The sequence below is a fragment of the Callionymus lyra genome, chromosome 1 (assembly GCF_982586985.1).
Source record: "Callionymus lyra chromosome 1, fCalLyr1.hap1.1, whole genome shotgun sequence".
Taxonomy (NCBI): domain Eukaryota; kingdom Metazoa; phylum Chordata; class Actinopteri; order Syngnathiformes; family Callionymidae; genus Callionymus; species Callionymus lyra.
In genome coordinates, this window is record NC_141818.1 from 34,877,361 (window position 1) to 34,898,417 (window position 21,057).

The window sequence follows — 21,057 nt, forward strand, 5'->3', positions numbered from 1 at the left end:
TGGTTATTTCATTTCATTTATTCCAGGAGTAAGATTCAATTTATAAGTTTTAAAATAAAAATTTTAAAAGACAATTTTACTCCTCAAAAATATTTTTTATTTCCTGATCAAAATATTAAGACACAATGATCGATAAATATAAATTAAAAAAAATTAAGACTCGAATAACTTACAAAAAAAAAAGTTTTCTTCCATCATTTACGCGCTGATAAAGGGGCGGGACTTCCTGTTGCGTGAATGGCGTTTCCTCGTAGTTGGTCTCAGCGCGTTTCTCCACTTGTTTAAAGGTAAGAAACTTTTGAATAAAACCAACCAATATTTTATTGAGCTGAAGTCTGTCCGCCAGGAAGGAGGCATGAGCTGCAATAGAACCAGATGAATCAGAGCGAAACATTTCGTCACTTTTTGAAGGAATGTTGCCAAAGGAGGGAGGAGAGAATTCTCACGCACACACATACACACACACACACACACACCCACATGCAGCATCACCATCACTGCACAAGCTTCTCCCTCAGTCGCGCACAAGCGTTTGTGTGGACTCAGTGTTCTCCTGTCTGGACGTTTGGACCTGTAAACATGGACGGAAGCGGCAACAGCAACAGTTGAGTAGATGCTTTATTTGCTTGTTTATTTCTGCTGTTTATGACTGACTCAAATGAGGTTTTTAACATTAAAAACATCATCTCTATACACAATGTTGTTTCTTAGAGAAACACAAATACATATGAATAAAAAACGATTTTATTAATGTTGCATTCACTGCTATATTGTAGATTATTTAATTTCTGTCCTGATAAAAAATGAATAAACGTAATTTTATATACACAAATACGACACGATTTAGACTTGCTCCTGTTTTATTTAATAAATGTAGAATAATCTAATAATAAAAAGGGAACAAAATGACTTGATAAATAACATTTATACTTAAATCCCCATTGTGTAAAAAACAAAGTCTTTAATATCATCACCATCATTTTGTAATACTAGTCAGATGTTTGTTTGTTTTCTAGCTGTGGTAGAACTGAGCTGCCTTTAGTGGACTTCACCACCGTGATTTGATTTGCCCTGAAAAATGTCGGGGTAAACCTCAACAATAGTCCATCTGAATTAAATAATGTTCTTACTCAATAATCACTCTTCAACAGCTGCAGCCTTGTTTTGTAACACTGCTTCGTTTGTCCAGCTCCCTCTCAGTGAACTCATCATGGGTTATTGTTCTGGGAAGGCCACATAGCTCTTGACAAATATGAATCCGTGTTTAATGATGGGGATAAAACCTGTCCGAAATGTACGGATGCCGTCCATCTGTTAGTTTGTGGTCTTGAGAAGACTCTCCCCTCCTTCGCAGATGATGCAGCCGGCGTGGGGGTGTTCTGACGTGTCGCGTGGGCAGAGATAACGTGGGCGATGAAGACCGTTCTGGCAGTGTGCGGAGGAGACTCCCACGGCTTCCGCTATAAAATGAAGAAGTTTCTGTGGCCCCGGCCCGGTCACTACGTGGACTTGAACATGGACGCCCAGGCTGGAGTTTGGCTCAGGAGTTTCCAGCTCCTGGACACTGACAGGGAGTCTGAGGTGAGTCCAAGCTACTCGCAGATCAATATAAATCAGCTTTGACCTAAATGTTGGGTCATTCTACCAAACTAAAGATGGTACATAAATGGATTTCAAAGTATTTCATTAATAAAATTTTCGTCCAAAGTCTAGTTTAATCAGTTTTTGGTCATTTAATTATAAGATATAACTTTATTCTCGCCACATTTGAGTTGTCACAGAGGTTTACAAAAAAAAGATTTAACCTACATACACATTATATTAAAACAATAAGCGAAAACGATTATAAATACTTTTATATATACTATTTATAAAAATAAACTAAATAATACATAAACAAGTGAAGAATAAACTACACATTACACAAGTAAATAAGTTGGTGTAAGGAATTTAGGCTCTAATTAAAACATGTTTATTTTATAAATGGCCTGAATGCAGGAAGTTAAAGAAGGAAGAAAATTAAATGTCAATTAAAAAATTCCCATTTCTTATCCTGGAACATTTGATCTATGAACACATGTGGTGGTGGTTTGGCATCGATGCGTCCACACTTGTCAACCATCTCATCATCCATTCGTCTGACTAATGAGTGACGATTGTCTTTCTCTTTGTTTACCGCTTGAGTGACGGAATGATGCGGTGGAAGGGAAGAACTCATTAGACGAACAAAGAGCTCATTCTTCCTCAGGAAAGATATTAAAACAGACTGAGAAGAAGAAATTTTGCTTCACCACTTTTACCACTTCCAGCCAGACATGGTGACGACACGTCCGTGTAATCATGGAACTATATGTACGTAGACTCATGACCATTCTTACTCTATTGTGAGATGTCTTTGAATGCAGCATTGTTTTTGCAGCACATTTGTGGTCATGTGTTGAGACCCATAAAATAAAAGGATAGATTTTTTTTCCCCTATTGTATTTTAAACAACCCTTAACATAAACATGCAGGTGACCTGGACCAATGAGGCGTTGATATTTGTGTCATGTAATTCAGGATTTAGATTGTCGTGTCAATAAAGTTTGGAGACTATTGTTTAAAAAGTAGGACAAGTACAACAAATTTATATCCAGAATCATACTAAAAATAATGGTAAATAAAGTCATTTTGGTTATAGTTTACTACTTTTTTGAAGTGGTTTTACAAGAATACTTTTTTTTTTCTTTGATAATTACTGGAAGGGCTTTGCTGTAATGGGGTTAGGAGGTGTTTCTATGGCCATTCTATGAACCTTCTTGTGGTTATATAGCACCACTGCGTATATTTGGTTACACGACAGTTACAATCCTGGACTACACTTGTTGAAACGCTTAATATATTTTATGTGCCAAGCTTTTGTACAGAGCCCCTAAACATACCTGGCTTATTTCTTTGTACTTGCTCGTGTATAACAAGTTGTTTTTAAAAGAGTTTCTTAAAATTAGTTCAAATCTCTTTCAGACAAAACGTAACCATGATGATTATGACAGACGTCTCCCTTTTTGTAGCTTTTTCCATCTTTAAATGAGTCACAGGATGATCATAAAGTGCTGGATACACAGATTATGATGATTATAACGACTGCAATCTCACTTCATACTATTTGAATGAATAACATTTTAATGGCTGTTTAAGATTTAAGAAGGCAAGAAAACATTGATTAAAAGCAAAGTTGTGCTGAAGTTGAAACTACAAGGACTCTTGGCGTGTCGGTGCAACTATCTCAGCCATGTGTGGCATCTGGAAAGTCCTTCTCCAGCTTGACAGACAAGTTTATCCGTGTGTTTTACAGAGGAATTCTCGTCAGATTTGGCACTTTAAAAAAAAGTTGAACTGGTCTTTCAGCTGTGAGCAAAACATCTCATGCTTCAAGAGTTTCACCTTTCAAAGCGGCAATAGTGAAAACTTTTGATGTTGAGCTTCTGGATACTGTATATCCTGAATAATACATGTTTTAATTTATTTAGTATTTCAAAATGAACCAAATGATGACAAAAATATAAACTCGAGTTATGGATTATGAGCATAAATGATGAAAACACTAACATAGAGGCGCCATCAATTTTTTTTACTGCTCCTTTGGTTTTGATATTTTATAAATATATGAACTTAACTTTCTCAAAAAGATGTTAATCTGCAGTATCGATTGACATCCACAACTGTAAAAAATTACCGACTTTACGTCGGGTTTGTCAAGAAACAGTGTTTCTAAAACTAATCGTAATAAGGAAAAAAAAATCTTTCTGTTTTAATTTCAGTCTTCTTTTATGTCTTTGCCATTTTGCTTCTGTAATACCACAAACTATTTGTTCAAATGTGAGAAATTGAATGTACTCATTGGTACAGTCAATACAAATGCACACGCAGACAAAAATACTACAATACCAATCACACAACGGTGTTAAATCTGATCATGCAAAGAGCTACGATTCTGTCCAAGGCGTTCTAATATTTTTTTAGCTGTTTCTTCTGGAATCTTTCACAGTCAGTGAGAGTTTCAAACATTATTTCCTGTCTGTTCATATTTGAGTAAATAGAAGTGAACTTGGTCTCTACAAAAATGCAAAATCTATATCATCTTATTGCTTTTATCAAATGTCCTCCCATCTGCATGCTAGTCATTCAAAATCCCTTTTTTTTTTAAATTGAAAGATTTATATTTGGGCCTAATTTAAAGCTGCTATTCATATTTTAAAGGTTACATTTGTACCTCCATTCACTCTCCAAAACCTACAGGGAAGGCATCCTTGTCCAAAAATAATTTCATAGTTTCAGCTCGACACTAAAATACCAAAACGCTGACAGACACAACTCCCATGACACAAAGTTCTCACCGAGGGACTCGCCCATCCCGTATTGTGCTCTCTGAATTATAATGAGTCACAGTTTCTGAAAATGGACAAAGGCGACACGGACAAAGCCGCTGTTTATAATTCTTTGGGAATTAGGCCAAACATAAACAAAACCATCCCAATGTAAATAAATATTTAATTTCTGTAATATATTCATATTTAATATATTTATACCTAAATCATGCTGTTTGTGTGATACATTATAGAGCACAGTTTATTATAAAAAATAAAAGTATTGTATTATGTTTTATTTGACATGTACATTGAAAATGAAGCGAAAATATCCATTTTCTTGAACTCATCTCGATCTTGGACTATGACGTGTATCCGCCAAGCCACGCCCACTAGACCTGTCCCTCACTCCGCGGTCTGAACTGACCTTCTCGCCACACCTTCACCTGACGCACACTTTTAACGTGTGTTTTTTGGATTCACTAAATGTGTTCGAGACCCTGGAAAGTTGCGTTAAAATGTGGCGGGAGAGTTATAGTTTATTAGGCGTTAACGTGACTCCAGTCCCATCATTACCAGCGGCGGCTAAAGAAGACGCACCTGAACGCACCACCAAGAATGGGAAATGCCATTTGTCGATGGTAGGTGGCATTTGTTCTGTGTAACCGGAAAAATAAAAGAAGTACATTTGCAAAATGTTCATAAACTTTTTATACATTTCTGCGGATTTTCCATCTTGTAAAACGACACCACTCAATACACGGCTAGCATCAGCATGTTAACAGTTTTTATGTCATTTTATTGACGAATAAAGTCAAATAAAACAACTTAATAATGTCGTCTTTCTTATTGGCAAATAAATACTTTATTAATCTCTCTGGAAATATGATTATAATCGAATATGCTACAGGTTGTTTGCATCTCTAAAGCAAAAACATAAACAAAATAAATCTGTATTTACGTCATGGTATGACGTAAAGGGAGTGTTGTCATATGAAACCAGGTGTTATCAGTCTTCCATTGTGTGAGTGGAACACTTGTGAAAAGAATTTCTGCTGTGAATACAGTTCTGTTCAGACTTCATTCCAAAACAGTGATGGCTAAAGGTGATCTTTGACTTAAATATATTTTAGTGTTTATCCATCTTTATCCTTCCTTATGTCACCAGTCACACGTGGTTTCTTGTTCTATGTGATTTTACGCAGTATACTTTGAATGGGTGCCCTCATGATATGTGAAAACATTTAAAAATAGTTTGGCATCTTTAGAACATGTACTGTACTTCTATAGAATCAAAACCTATTAATTAAAGTCATGGGAAAACGGTGAAACACAACATCCACAAATAAAACAGCAACAGACAAAAATTCACATAAAAAAAATAGGAAAATGTGAAGTGAAATGACGAACTAGCCCATATTCCGACCCTGAAGTGTGTAAAAGTAACTCTTGCTAATGTTCATGCAGGACCCCGTTCAAGAGTGGGGTGAAGAGGAGGAAGAGGGAGCAGTCTTTGGCGTCACTCTACGTCGAGAACCGGTCCAAGACAAGCCCGACTACCCTATGACTTCAGGGTACGTCCAGTACCACACCGTGAAGTCGCGCAGGATGAAAGCTGCATCACTAGAACGCCTGATCACCCACCTGCTGGACCACGAGCACCGGGAGCCCGACTACATACCAGTGTTCCTCTCCACGTACAAGGGCTTCTCCTCCGCCACCAGCCTCATAGAGCTGCTGTTTCAGAGGTGAGGGGCTTTTTCATTGAGATATTTCAGGGGATATAATTGAATATCAATTTCTCCTTCAATTAAAACGGCGATCACTAAAGCTGTTTCATGAAGTTCAATTTATCTGTCTATCATGCTTACGTGAAAGATGGTAAAGGAACATTTAAAAGAAGAATGTCCCCACGTTCATGTGTGTGTTAGTGTTTTTCTTTTTTTATTATTTGTGAGAAGCAGACATTCAGCTTTTACTAAAAACAACTAATTGTAAACATTATATGATCTTTTTTATCTGTTGTGACAATGAACAAAAACACGTCTTCATGGCCAATACATTATTTAATAGTTAAAATTCAACTCTAAAAACAATTTGTTGAAGCTCCTTAACGATTTTTTTTATATTTTTTTTATAAAGAATTAACTTTAGGTCTTTTTTGTGGGTTTTATAAAATGGCACAACTTTTATTTATAGCTGATTCATGATAGTGCTTGAACGTAAATGTATATAAATTGAAATCATGCACGATATAATTTATATTTATTCATTTTTTATAATAAGCTTTAATTTCACGTTTTAATATAATTATTTCCCTTCTTTCTTGTCCGTGGTACTTCAATATATATTTTTTTATATTATTATTTATACTTTCTAACAAAGTCTGGTCAGAAGAAGATCAAAGGTCAGTATGCCTGAGACGGAGAATAAACAGTGAATATCACTCCTAATGGAAGCTTGCTTCTCCATGAGTAAACAGTTTTTACAAGGCAACAGATAAGAATTCACTGCAATCAATCACAGTTTTGCCTTCGTTCAGTCACTTTCTGTCTTAATGCTGAATTGATTTTTATTTTTTTATTTGTCCTATTGATTTTCTTTTTGCAGGTCTTGTGTTATTATTTAGTGTCATTCACTCTGGAGATCTGACGATAATAAATATACATGCATACATACAACGCCCTGACAACTGACGAAGGTGCGGCTGCATACAAAAGACAATCTATTTTTATAGAAATCGTTCTTGAAATCCCTTTGCAACTATTTGAGCGTGAGTTATGTTGAATATTGCTCAAGGCAGACCACCTTGCCGTCATCGTTGTCTATTGTTTGTCAAACATTAACCCTCATGTCGATGTTGCTGCTGGCAACACGTTTGCCGCAGAACCAGTTGAAGGGAATGTTTCCTCTGTGTACTTCAATGCTGAACACGCATCTGTAAACGTGTTCTCACAAGTTCAAGTTTTTTAACTTATATTTCCCTCTCATTCTATCATCGTGACCATGTTTTGAAGGTATTTCCTCATTAAGTTCTCCCGCGTCTGAAATCTCAGCAAACGAGAGGTTACGAGAACTCGTGTTAAGTCGGGTAACAATGGTGTTCACTCCTCCTCCAGCCACCTGTAATCCGCCCCGCTTTGTTTATACAAAGTGTCCCTGGAAGATGGGAAGTCAAAAAGAAAAGGGTTAAAAAAAATGGGAAGATAAAAATGTTTAATTATTCCACAACATTGTAAAAAGAAAAGCAGTATTTATTAAAAATAAGAGTGAAACATAATAATATCTGTTCTCGTTAAGAGTTCAAAATAGAATTAAGCACAACATAATTTTTTTACAATTTATTTTTTTTAAAACAAAAAAGAACAATCTAAGGATGGCAACCGCCACACCCGGGTCTGCTGTATATAGTCACTGCTGTTTATAGCTGTCGAACAATTCAAGCAATAATTAACTGTTGCTCTCAATGCGTCCTACTTAAACAGAGCGTGCACGTGAGTGACGACGATTCAGGTCGTGAGTCACGTTTTATTCTGAAGCTTAATTAAGAATTTGAAAATCTGATCTACTTTGATAAGAAACTGACAACTGTTGACTTGCGTTATTAAACAAAGTCTAATGTTGCTCTTATCTTGTACTTTAACCAATTTGAAGATTTAAAGCTCATGTTTTTGAAAGTTTAGCTTCATGTCTGTCCAATGTTTTAATGTTTGTTATTAGTAACACAACTCAAACCTAATATGATGATTAAAAAAAAATACAATGAAAACGAGTCGCATGAGATCAAACTCCATCTCATTCACTGTAACGTAAATATCTGACCTAAGGATTGAAGTTCATAAACACACAAAATATAAACTTAATGACCTGAAAAACGAAGGTCTTGTGTGTAGATCACGTGCGAGGAGTTGAAACACACGTGCAGACACTTAAAGTTGTGAGAGGTTTCTAGTGACACTAACCTAAATAGACTAGAAAACGTGAATCTCCACTCACTGATGTGTAGTTCTCAAGCCTTCTTCGTTCTTCAGTGACATGTTCGTGCTTCTACGTCTCCTGCTGCATTCAGGGTTACAGAAAAACTAAAATGGATTTTCAATTTACCACATTCAACTACTATTTATGGTTTTACAGAAGATTTTCTGACACAACTTTAATGCTGCTAAGGATTAGAGACGAACGGCTCATAAAGAAATGTAGCTCAATAACACAATGCAAAATAATGTACAGAAATTGGTAGTTGTGTGTATTGGCAAGAATCTTGCCATACTATAAGTATCACGATATGATATATATATATATGGTGATACTTTAGGAACAAGGATCAATTTGTAGTCCCTGACTCAGAATTTACAGACACGCATGACTCTTGACGAAGTTGTAACGACTCGCGTTTGATTTGAAACCAAAACATGTCCAAACACCAGCTTTAAAAACTATTGGAGTCGACTGTATCCTCTCGTCCTCATTCATCCCCAGGATCTTGTAGGATTCTAGTGTTCATGTGGCTGCAAAGGATGTAATGCTGACATCTAGTGGCTGTTTAATTTTAATGTATGGCAGTTTTAAATGACACAAAAATGGACAAAGGCTGGAAATATTGCATGTTTATTGTAAATTTAAAAATGTTATTTTATTCTACACGCACTCTATTGAACTATAAATCATACAAGAACTATGATAACAATATGATGACGATTTGAAAGCCAAAGACGAGTATTTAAAATGTATATACATATGGATACGTCGCTGTTGAATACTAATATTTAGGTGTGATACATGAGTGATTTATTGATCGTTGTGTGGGTTTCCTCCGGGCACTCCGGTTTCCTCCCACAGTCCAATAAGATACAGAGGGTTGATTGAACTTTGGGGAAATTGTCCATATGTGTGTTTGTGTGAATGGTTGTCTGTCTTTGTGTGCCCTGAGACAGACTGGGGTCCTGTCCAGGGTGTCCCCTGCCTCTTGCCCTAAGATACTGGGATAGGCTCCAGTCTCCCCGCGACCCCGGTAAGGGATAATGCGGGAATGAATGAATGAATGAATAATTAAGCGATCAATGAATGATATCAACACCGTCTGTGTTTAGATTTATCTTAAAACAAACAAATTTAAAAAGCTGAAACATTACATTTGGTTCCGCTTTTCCACAGAGATGACGCCATCGCCAACCTGGACAAAACGGTCTCTTCACACAGGTAAATAAATACCTGTAGAATCATCAGAAATATATTATTGAATCAAAGAAAATAATTGAGCCTTTTTCTTTTATTTTTCTTCTACAAATGCGTTCAAACATCTGACCCATCTCTTCCTCTCAGTGCTCTGCCTGCAGTGGTCAGAGTGTGGCTGGAGGAATACAGCGCAGACTTCCATGAGCCACCACACTACCAGGCCCTGCGTGTGCTGTGTGCACACCTGCGACTCCGCCTTCGCTTCCGACGCTTGGCACAGACCGCAGAGAGTCTGCTGAAGCGGCTCCAGGATCGAGGTATGCAGAGAGACTATGTGCTGCCATAACACCAGCTTCACGGAAGTGACTGAGCAGGGTTTTCCTGTTTCAGTTCAGCAGAGAGATGTGGACGTTGAAGTGTAGTTGCCGCTGGTGCAACGTTTTCCAGAGGAATAATCTTCTGCTACTGATTGTCGTTTGTTATAATTGATTAAGCGTTTCATTGAAAAAATTGAATATAATCCTATAATTAACTAAGTCCAATTAAATTTAGGAGTCTCTTATTTCATTTTATTTATTTAATTCAATTTATTCTATACTGTCATCACTACAAACATACAACCTATGCCGTGTTTACAAAACTGCCAATACTTGTTCTGATTTGAAAAACTTATAAAGAACGCATCAATTTTTCATTTATTCCTTTTACTTTTATGAGAGATCAGAAATAAATATTGACATTATTTTAAATCACGTGTGTCAAACTCTCTATTTCATGAGGCCCGTCAGACGGTTGACTCGGAGTGTTTGGGGAAAGAAGGAGAAACATGGAGATTATAAGGAGGGATTGGATTAAAGGACAATATTAGACTCTTTTTTTTCTATTTCCTGAAGACAGTTTTGTAGATTTCGTTCGTAACCTAGTCTCCTTAAAGATCTATTGGTTTTTTTTGGGAGTTAGAAAAATAACCTCATCTTTGAAGCCATATTTATCTCATTATAAAAGTAAAACGCTTACTTTTAAGTTTCTTAACCGTTGTGTTGTCTCAGGGTCAAGGTGGTATTGTTTTCCTGGAAGCTAGGGAGGTCGTTCACCTTGACCCATAGACAACACAAGGGATACCAAGGACAGATTTGTTTTAGAGCCTCCAGGTCACCTTAATAGATAACACAAAGATTAAAGCTCAGTGGTGTGTTTTTAACACTCAGTAAAGGCGCCTCTCTGTGTCACCGTTGATGTGAATTAAAATGTCCCCACATGAAATACAACAGTTATATAAATGAAATCATTGCTTCAAACAATACAGAATGTAATTTCACTTTATACTGTTATTCTACTTGTACCTACAACATAGACAAAATGCTTGTTATATAATTTTGTTTAGCAAAATCTTCTTCTGTAAAGAAACAGTTTTTTTTTCTCACACTTATGTTGTCAAATTAAAGCAACTTGGCTGCTTTTCATTTGAATCACAGCCAGTTGTGTTTCAACCAGTCTATTTTCGACAGATATAATTAGTGCTTCAGTAAAATGAATGGATTGATTGACAGTGTGGTTCTGGTAATTCTTCTTTCTGTTGGCCACGATTCAATGATGTATTTCCATTGCAATGGAAAACAATTTTCTAACCTACCTGATACTACTTTTATATACATTTTTATTTAAGTTAGTTTTCAAAGGAGGTCAGATTTTCTTCTCGCTGCATATCCAAGTGACCTCGGCTTCTCCACAGATCGCACTGAACCGTCGTCGTCTTCATCTCATCACGAGGAGGAGACGCCTCAGCTGATGGACCTCCCTGAGAGAGACGTGGCCGAGCAGTTGACGAGGCTGGACATTGTAGGTGTCGATCAACAATTCATGACATGTTTAATCTTGTGTTTTGTTTTCAAATGTCTTTTTTTTTTGTTTTTTTGTTATCTTCAGGAGCTGTTTGTCAAAATGGTGCCGTCGCACTGCCTGGGCTGCATCTGGTCCCAGCGGGACAAGAAGGGGAACCTGGCCCCGACCGTCCGAGCCACCATCTGTCAGTTCAACTCCGTCACCAACTGTGTCATCAGTTCCCTGCTCTCCCCCCGGAGCTCGTCGTCGTCCTCCAACGCCAACCTCCGGTTCCCTTCTTCGGCACAGAGTTCCCCTCGCACGTCGCACGCCAGCGCCGCCCAGCGAGCACGCGTGATGGAGCGCTGGATCACGATCGCACAGGCAAACTCAAGAATTTAACACTATTGAAAGAGTTGCACCTTTTTTTAACGCTGTTTTTTTTCTTTTCCTCCTCTTAGGAATGCAGAGAGCTGAAAAACTTCTCCTCCTTGAGGGCCATCCTCTCTGCACTCCAGTCCAACGCAGTCTACCGCCTCAAGAAGACCTGGGCTGCAGTCAGCATGTATTGAACACTTTCTTATTTCTACCTAAAATGAAACGCACTAACTGATGTTTTCATTCTAGGGAGAGTATGACTGCATTCAACCATCTGTGTGACACTTTCCCCGACGAGAACTGTGTCCTCACTAACCGAGAGATCCTGCCAGAGGTGACGCTTTTCATTAATGCACTTTTTTCAACAGACTAATTCAGTTGTAAAATAGTTGAAAAGTAAGATCATGTATTATTTGTATTAGTATTGCGGGGAAATAATAGCGGCAACAACTATAATAAAAAAATAAAAATAAAAAGCATTATTACTTTTATTAAAAATGATTTTAATTGATATTTAAAACAGTTCCCCAAAAACTGGTACAGGGACCGGTAACACATACTTCAAAGAATAATATTTTTTCCATGTTTACTCAAACAATAATTGTTTGCTGTTGAAAATCAGTAATTAAGCCATTTTTTATTTGTAAAGCTTCTTATACACACCAGGGTCACAAGGCGCTTAAACAACAAGAAGATACGAAGTTAAAAATGCATGCAAATGTAAAAACCTTAAAAGGTCGAGACAACACGGTGACAAGGACGCAGTTTCTGCAGCGAGAATTCTTACCAGCTCTAGTAGAAGAACTAGCATTTCCCCGATCATTAAAACTCTTCACTGGCTGCTGGCAGTTTCTGTCAGGATCAATTTTTTTATTCTGGTTCTTACTTTCAGATCTATTCATGGTCAGGCTCCTCCTTCCATCAGTGATCTGATCCAGCCTTACACCCCAGCTCTTAAGTCTGTGGATCAGAATCTACTGATGGTGCCCCGCACATGCTTCCTGTGTAATATTTTTGATTGTTAAAGCGCTTTGTGACCCTGGTCTAGAGTAAAGGCGCTTTACAGATGTAAGGTGGAGTCTGACCATGAATAGATCTGAAAGTAAGAACCAGAATTTTAAAGTTGATCCTGAAAGAAACTGGCAGCCAGTGAAGAGTTTTAAGTATCGGAGAAATGTGAGTTCTTCTACTAGAGCAGGTCAGAATTCACTGCAGAGTTTTGTATTAACTGCATGCGAGACAGATCCTTCTTGATTAGACACAAAATAAACTGTTACAATAGTAACAGGATGGTTTTGAATGCAAAAAAAGTTCAGGGAAAGTTTATGGTAGTTTTAGGGCACAACAAAAAAATCGTAAGAAAAAAAAGAACTCACTATTGAAAAAATCATTTGTCGAAAATAAACTAAGAATCGATGTGACAAAACTGTGGCAATCCAACTAAGTTCCAATGTTTGGTGCCATTTTTACTTGAAATGCAGAGAATGAAACAACAAACACTGAAAAGTGAAGGAACCTGTTGTGTCCAGACTGTACTTCATTGTTCAAGCAGCTGGAATGATACCTGACCCCTGTATTTGTTGTAAACTACTGGCCTACATTCACAGCAGAACAATGAAGTCTCTTATGTAATAAAGTGACTCATTACTTACATAAAATGAAACTTGATAAAGTTAAGGAAATGGCTTAAATTAAATGACACACCCTAGAAACCCACACACATGTAGTAACCTCTGTTACATCACAGCTCCTTGTCCATCAAACTTTGACGAGCTTGAGCCTCAACTATAGAAGTTTTTTTTTCTCTGTATAGTTGGCTCTGGATTTATTTATTTTGCATACATTCATAGAACCATGGTTGTATAGATAACCGGGGTTTAGTTTTGTAATCAAAAATATACATTTACTTGGTAGCATAATTAGTAGGTCTCATATCGATTATAATTTGTTTTTAATTCATATTTGATAATCAAACCTTGTTGCGTCGGTGAGAGAATGTCGGAGTGAAATGGTGACATTTTTTACCATAACTTTCAGGAGAGATCTTTAACAACGGCTGCTCCTTGTTCTTGTGTTTGTAGAATTCTAAAAGTGCTGGAGTACCTTACCTGGGCACTTACCTGACCGTCCTCACCATGCTGGACACAGCTCTGACCGACGTCGTGGAGGTGAGTTCCATCACACAACCCAAAATCTAGTGTAAAGGTGACTATATATTGATTAAAATGATGGATAAATTGACACTTGGATCAGAGATGAAGAAAAAATAAGTTTAAGTCGCCTTCAGTAAAATCATCTAATCGAAACGACCCGTTCTAGATGATTTGATGTTGATTTATCAATGAGCTGCTACTTGACACCTTGCCCGCATGAAGTCATTGAAGTAGCTTTCAGACGGTCTCTGGGAACATTCTGGAGAGTTTAAGCTGTTTAATTTAAAATGCAGCTTGCCCACAACGTTTGGAAGAACATCTCGACCACCTTTTGGTTGTTAATTGTTTATCTGCTCTTAAAAATCCTTGTTGACGTTAACGTTTCTGTTTTTCCTTGTTTCTAAGGGAGGCCTCATCAACTTTGAGAAGCGTAGAAGGGTAAGTGTTCAGTTCCCTGAAGAGTATCACTAAACTAAATGTGTTTTAATTGTTAGTGAAATTTGTTGTGTAACATCAGAGTTCCTTAAGGGAAAGATACACTTCTTATGTCACAATTATTAATCAACTTGACATATTTAATTAACCCATGCTATTAGTAGAAATAGATTTCATATTTTAATGTCACTGCTGTGATTAACAGCCGGCGATGATGTGTGACTGATGAACGACTGTCACTTCAACAAGGATGTTAAAAATAAACTTTGGTTACGTTGCATAATTTTTGTTTTCATTACATTTTACCCACAAAAACAAAGTTACACAAGATGTTGTGAGCTGACTTTTATCCTTATTGAACTGTTTGCATAAATAAATCCCTTTTAAAATAAAACAACCATTTTTCTATTTAAAATCATTATTTGAAAAATGCAACTAACATAAAAACCCAACTCTCCTGACTCACTCGTATGTTTCAAATGTTGAAGTTCCTCATCTTGACCATGTTTTTAACGTATTACTTCATAAAGTTATACTCCGTCTAAAATCTCAACAAACGAGGGGTTACGAGAGCAGAGTCCATTGTGATGTAATAATGGCTTCACTCCTCCTTCGGCCAGCTGTAATCACATCCAGCTTTGTTTATAAAACGAGTCCCTTGGAGGCTGAGAATTCTGTGTTTGATGACGCACTGACTGGCAAAATGTTTTACTTAACTATACATACGATACAATAGATTGCAACATCTTTTTAAGACTTAAATCAACATTAGTTGAACTTTCAAGAGAAAAAAATGAAATCAGCGATTGGTAAATAATGGAAAAGAAAATCAATAACTTATTCATCTGGTTTCCTCAGGAGTTTGAGATTCTCTCTCACATCCGGCTGCTGCAGGCGTCGTGCTCGCACTACAACATCCCCGTCAACGCCAAAGTCACGCGATGGCTTCAGGGTCACCCGCCTCTGTCGGACCAGAAGAGGTGAGATGACGCGACATAAAAAGTTCTCCTGCCGCTAACGTTGTTCTCCGCTGCAGCTACGAGCTGTCGCGACACCTGGAGCCTCCCGTGGACTCTTGCCCGTGGTCGCCCAACACCTGGAGCTCTCGTCTGCAGGCCAAGAAGCTGTCAACGTTAGTAGTTTCATCAGAACTGTATTTTAGTCATGTCAATGTTTTTTCAGTACATCTCAGCTGTTTCTGTCCTTCATGGCCACCATAGTTCAGATGTCATGTCTGAGATAATCTTTATTTCTTTTCAAACAAAATATAACTAAGTGTTTAATCATTTAGATACAAAAAATAAAATAATACATGGGTCTGTTGACTTTTATATAGAACAAATGGCCCAACTTTTTTACGTGTGAAAATATATTTATGGTCTCAAAGACTTTTTAATAAAAAAAACTGGCAGGATTTAATTGTTGCTTTGGCTGCAGACGTTGTGACTGCTGCCATCTAGTGGTAGAAAATTTAGTTGCAGCTCTAAAACACTGCGATGTTTGTCATTTGTAAATAAGAAATCGAATTATTTTACACACGTTTTATTAAGACATAAACCACAAAGAAGAATGTGATATTAAAGTGTATTGACGTTTTCTTTATCTCACCACGTGTTTTCAGATTGACTCCGGGCAGCGAGCGCTCGCTGAGGAAGACTCCCTCGGACCGGATCAGCGTGTCGTCGTCTGGCTCCAGCAGCTCAGACATGGAGGAGACGTCCGGTTCGTCTGTGCCACTCAGACTGAAGAAGAAGGTGAGGGTCAAAGTTCAAATCCACTTGTGACTGAGGTTGTTGACCTTTGACCCACACTCTCTCTCTCTCCGTCCTCTCAGCATCTCTTCGGCTCGCTCCACAACGTGTCCGAGGACCTCATGTCCATGTCCTCCTCCTCGTCCCCCAGTCTGTCCAGCTCCTGCTTCAGCTCCTCCAACCCTGACCTCAGCTCCACCTCCCTCTCGCTGCCCCCGGACTCACCCCCTCCGTCCACCTCCCCCTGCAGCTCCCCTCACCCGCCTCTTCCCGTCTATAACCAGCAGATCGCCGACTCCTGCATCGTCCGAGTCAGTGTGGAGTGTGTGAGCAACGGAAACGTCTACAAAAGCATTCTGGTGAGAGATGATGACCCTGAACACATGTTCACCCACCTTAGGCAAAATCTGTGTCTTCCTCTTTTACCACCCCGTAACAGACGGATACAAAGTCTTACGGTAGATTTAACCTCCGATTTTCTGCAGCTAGAATGTAGGTTTCTTGTATCAATTTGTAATTTGAACTTGCCTGCTCGACCCCTTGGCTCCTCAAATGGTTTGAGCAATGTAACTTAAAGAAACTGAGGGGCCTCATGTACTAAGGGGTCGTACGCACAAAAACGCATACTTTCCCAAGTCAAAGTCTATATGTATCGATAGGGTAAAGAGCGTTTGAAAGTTCCGACTTCACGACACGTTTGTAGGTAACGTACGTTCTTATTAACTGCTTAGATGCACGTCAGCCTCACTAGTCACGATGGATGGATGGATAGATCTTTATTGATCCCTCAGGAGGTCTCCTTCCGGAAATTGTTTTCCAATTAGACACAGCAATACAGACAACTATTCATAAAAAATAATGTATACAATGATACAGTCCTAAGATAAAGAACATAGATCAAAGACAAAGGATAAAAAGATTTACATAGAATTGAATTTCATGATACTTTAGATGAACACATCGGAGTTACATTAATGATCATAAATTATCACACACACGTTTGTAGTTACACAAGTGTATATTATTTAATTAAAAAACATATAAATATGTTCTCATTCACCAAAGGGATGATCTGTATTTATTAGAACAACATTGATTGTTTTATACTGAATATTTTAATCCGATATTTAAGAACGTAATGGAATAATAAACTTGTTTTATAATATAATGAACAAAATGAACATTGCCTGATACTTCAAGTCTATGAGAGTCACAGACGTTCTTGTGGAACAACATCAGGTCAGATCAAAGTGAAGCTGCAGAAAGAAAGCAGCTTAAGTTTCCCTCCCTGTGATCACGCTTTTATTTTATAAATGGAATAAGAGTTTGCGCATGTGTTCTGCAGCTGTGCCACACATTGATATGAAGCTCAGACCATCTTCATCATCATCATTACTCAATGCTTTAAGTTACTGATTTAAAGTTGTATTCTTGTTTTCATTAGTTTTTTTCTGATCACAGAGATAAAAATCATCTGGTTAATTTAAATATGTAAATGAGGGCGTGGAAAGGGACGAACAAGGCTGCGATTAATTCTACGTTGATTGGGATGTGCAAAATGAAACATGCTTTTATTTGTGTGCATGCTCAGATATAAACATCTGGACGTTTTTTTTCATTCACCAGTTTCTGGAAATATTAGTTGAAGATCCACAAACTTCTTTGTAGCCAGAAAAACAAGTGTAACCAGCGGGTGTGTTGTACCATGAATAATTATTTTTGTATTATAAATTCGACTTTTATTTAGAAAAATGTTCAGCAAAGCTTAATTTAACATATTAAATGTATGTATTTAATAGTAATATCTTTTTTAAAGTACTTGATGTTTTTAGGTGATTGTAACATTATTGGTGAGAGTCACCGAACTCTTGTGCTTGTTTTTCAGCTGACCAGCCAGGACCGCACTCCTCAGGTGGTCCGCCGGGCCCTGGACAAACACAACCAGGAGGACGTGAGCTGCAGCGACTACAAACTCTGCCAGAAGCTCAACAACGGGAAAGGTGTTTGATGAGACGCATGAAGTCAAAGCCAAAAACATGGTTCAAATCCTGATTTTTCTGCTCCAGAGCTGCTGATCCCTGAAAACGCCAACGTCTTCTACGCCATGTGCCCGAAATCCAACTACGACTTTGTCCTGCGCCCCCTATGGAGGACCCTCGGAAGACGTCTGGACTCATCTTTAAGTCCAGCCAAGTGCCGTTACATCTGCTGAACGCGGTCGGAAGCCACTAGAGGGCGGTAAAGTCACACCTCCGGATTCTGGAATCAAAGAGTTCCTCCACCAGATGACAAGCAGCATTAAGATTTTTTAATTTTAAAACTTATAAATATGTAACTAACTTATTTAATTGTACATCAGTATTCTGCTTAATCAGCAGTAATTGTGTATTTATATATATATATATCAGTGAAGGTTTTATTCACACCACGTACGACATCAGCACTATCTTATCTTTTGTTTCCCTGCACTGTGAGCTCCTCCCTGAATATGAAGTTCTTAGCAGCACTATTTATAAATGTTGATGCAATAAATGATTTTAATTGTTTCAAAATGTCATCGCTGCTCTCCTGCAAATCTATGAGGATTTAATGACAAAGATGTTTATTTATTTCAATCTACACTGAAGGAAATGGTATATTTATGTTTAAAACATTTAGTTAGAAAAAAGAATGAGTTTATATATATGAAATAAAATATGTACATTATTGCTGCACTGTTCTTCCTTACCTCCTGTATTACCTAGAATGATTATACTTGGTAATTTATTATATCGATTTATTTTTTTGGGTCGCTTTAAAAAATGACCAGTAGATGGCGGTAGTCGACATCCATAAAGTATACAGTCCGACTTCCCTTCATGACACAAATCTTCATTTTGTTTCAGTTTTTCCTCCGTGTTGAACAAACATTCTGTTTAATGGCTCTTAACTGTCGCTATCTGCTCTGAAAAAAAAGTTATCAAGTTTTTATTTGACTTTATATTAATACAAACATTATATTTTTCTGTCTGAGTTACTGGGTGCCAAAGTTAAGTTATTGACGAATTACCAAAAAGTGCAATAAATATCAACTTGCAAAGTGACATTGACTCCTTTAAAGTTCAACTGATGTGTTGATGATGATGGTGAGTATTAAATAGATCGTAGGCTCATAATGTATCATCAGTTTCTGTTTGTACAAAACTCTCATTGAAATATTGACATTAGAAAATGCGTCCACTGGAAACACTTTTTTTGGAGGTTAAATCGTGTTTACTGTAACCACGCCCACTCTGCTGCGACAGGTCAAACATCAAGGTTTGTCACCGCGCGTCATCAATCCCGGAAGTCTCCACTTCCAAGGGACCGGTTATTACTACATAATGGACTCCGCTCTCGTAACCTCTCGTTCGCCCACATTTCTGACCAACTTTATAAAGTAATAAGTTCAAAACATAGTCATGGTGAGGGACTTACTGCATCTTGGAGAGTTCAACATTTTAAACATGTAAGCATGTTAGAAAAATTGGGTTTAGTTGACCTTTAATGCAACAGTGTCTTCATAAAGTAAGTAGGGCAATCTTGTTACTTGCAGGCGGCCATCTTTGTTACCCACGACAACAGTTGCGTGACTAACAACGGAGCCCGAAACAGTTTTGTTGCTCCTCTCACACATTCCACACAAAAATCACGTAACTGATTAGGACGTTGTATAAAGTTAATGATTTGCGCAATTGTTTGACAAACATTACGCTGACTTGATAACGCATCAGGTTGTGTCACACTGACACATTGACCCACTTACTAAGCCTCGCACACACACGCACACAGATATATATCTTCTGAAGTCAGGCGCCACTCGCTCCACGTCAGTTTGAACTCACTCGGCTGACAATGTCATCCAGCAGCAAGAAGACGGTAGTGTGTGTGTCCGTGAGCGAGGAAAGATTGTGTGACAATGGTCCACACGGACGCACACATGCACAGTGTGTAGTGCTGGTACAGTAGCAGCAACAGATGTCCAGAGACTAATCTAGAGTTAATCCAGCCTCATCTAGTTTACTTGAAAATATTAGCCGGGTCCATGCTACGCTAACAACTTTTAGCTCGCTGTTATCTAACCCACGACCTTTACTTACGTCACACATGAAGGTCAAACTATTGGACGATATTATCTGAGTTTCATTTTTGAGAAAATGCCAGATTTTCTCTGATGTAACACTTTTAATAAGCAACATTCCCACAAATGAATACAATACAAAGTATCACATCGAAAGATTGAATTAGTTTTTTATTAAATACTTTAATTAAAAAAACAACGAATAATTGAGAGCCTTTTAAACAAAAAATATGTATTAAATAATTAAAATAATTACAAAATAATGAAAATAATCACAAAAGAAGAGAATGTAACTGAAAATATTCCTTATTTACGATGAGTTAATGTAATAATTACCTCAGCCAAGAAGGTTATGTTTCTGTAAGTCAGTTAGCATCATACCTAAAAGAAATATACTTCACTTGAAGGGATCAGGTTATTCATTTCAAATTGTACCGAATCACTATCTGGATCCACAAATCATTGCTGCTCTTGCTCTATCGTGCAGTGTGTTCTGTGACCGAGTTCTGCCGTCCCCATTAGTCTCGTTTACCTTATGTAACGGCTACAAACAAAGTATCAAACTATATCTTTAAATGTGGTTTAATATTTAAAGAAAGAATGTAAATGAGCTGCTTGGCAGAGGTCTGCGCTCTATTTGCCAGTTTTGAATAGTCAAATATTCTAACAATATCTACACCCGGGGCTGTTTTTATTCAAGAGTGTGAAGATGAGTCTCACATGATAAAATCTTGACAACACACACACAAACTAACACACACAAACTCACACACACCGTGTGCAGCTTCCTTTCAAAAGGCTCTTGTGTTGCGTAACACGCAGCTCGAACATGCTCATTCTGGATGGCCTACTTACATTTCTCAACTGCAGGGTTTGACCGTGTGTGTTGGAGACATTCT

The 21,057-nt window shown here is 37.7% G+C and overlaps 1 protein-coding gene across 2 annotated transcripts; it reads left to right on the forward strand.

Annotated features, from left to right (window-relative positions):
- The first annotated feature begins 223 nt into the window (after positions 1–223).
- On the forward strand, positions 224–19,138 carry rgl3a (ral guanine nucleotide dissociation stimulator-like 3a). Of its 2 annotated transcripts, XM_087804405.1 has the most exons (18): positions 224–287; positions 347–604; positions 1,355–1,581; positions 5,814–6,094; positions 9,501–9,545; positions 9,669–9,838; positions 11,254–11,360; positions 11,448–11,726; positions 11,804–11,907; positions 11,970–12,054; positions 13,802–13,888; positions 14,279–14,311; positions 15,167–15,288; positions 15,345–15,440; positions 15,930–16,062; positions 16,143–16,418; positions 17,945–18,059; positions 18,126–19,138. In XM_087804405.1, exons 3-18 carry the CDS (start codon positions 1,414–1,416, stop codon positions 18,269–18,271), a joined length of 2,247 nt encoding a protein of 748 aa, XP_087660531.1. In that variant the 5' UTR covers positions 224–287; positions 347–604; positions 1,355–1,413; the 3' UTR covers positions 18,272–19,138. The 2 variants fall into 2 exon arrangements, with proteins under 2 accessions (XP_087660531.1, XP_087660539.1); XM_087804413.1 differs by lacking the exons at positions 224–287; positions 347–604; positions 1,355–1,581 and adding an exon at positions 4,778–4,987.
- Positions 19,139–21,057: the final 1,919 nt, after the last annotated feature.

Excerpts from the sequence above, each read along its gene's own strand:
- rgl3a (XM_087804405.1), top strand. The coding sequence starts at position 1,414 with ATGAAGACCGTTCTGGCAGTGTGCGGAGGAGACTCCCACGGCTTCCGC. Across the intron at positions 9,839-11,253 it reads GAAGCGGCTCCAGGATCGAG|ATCGCACTGAACCGTCGTCG; the intron begins GTATGCAGAGAG and ends GCTTCTCCACAG. Across the intron at positions 15,289-15,344 it reads CCTCTGTCGGACCAGAAGAG|CTACGAGCTGTCGCGACACC; the intron begins GTGAGATGACGC and ends TCTCCGCTGCAG.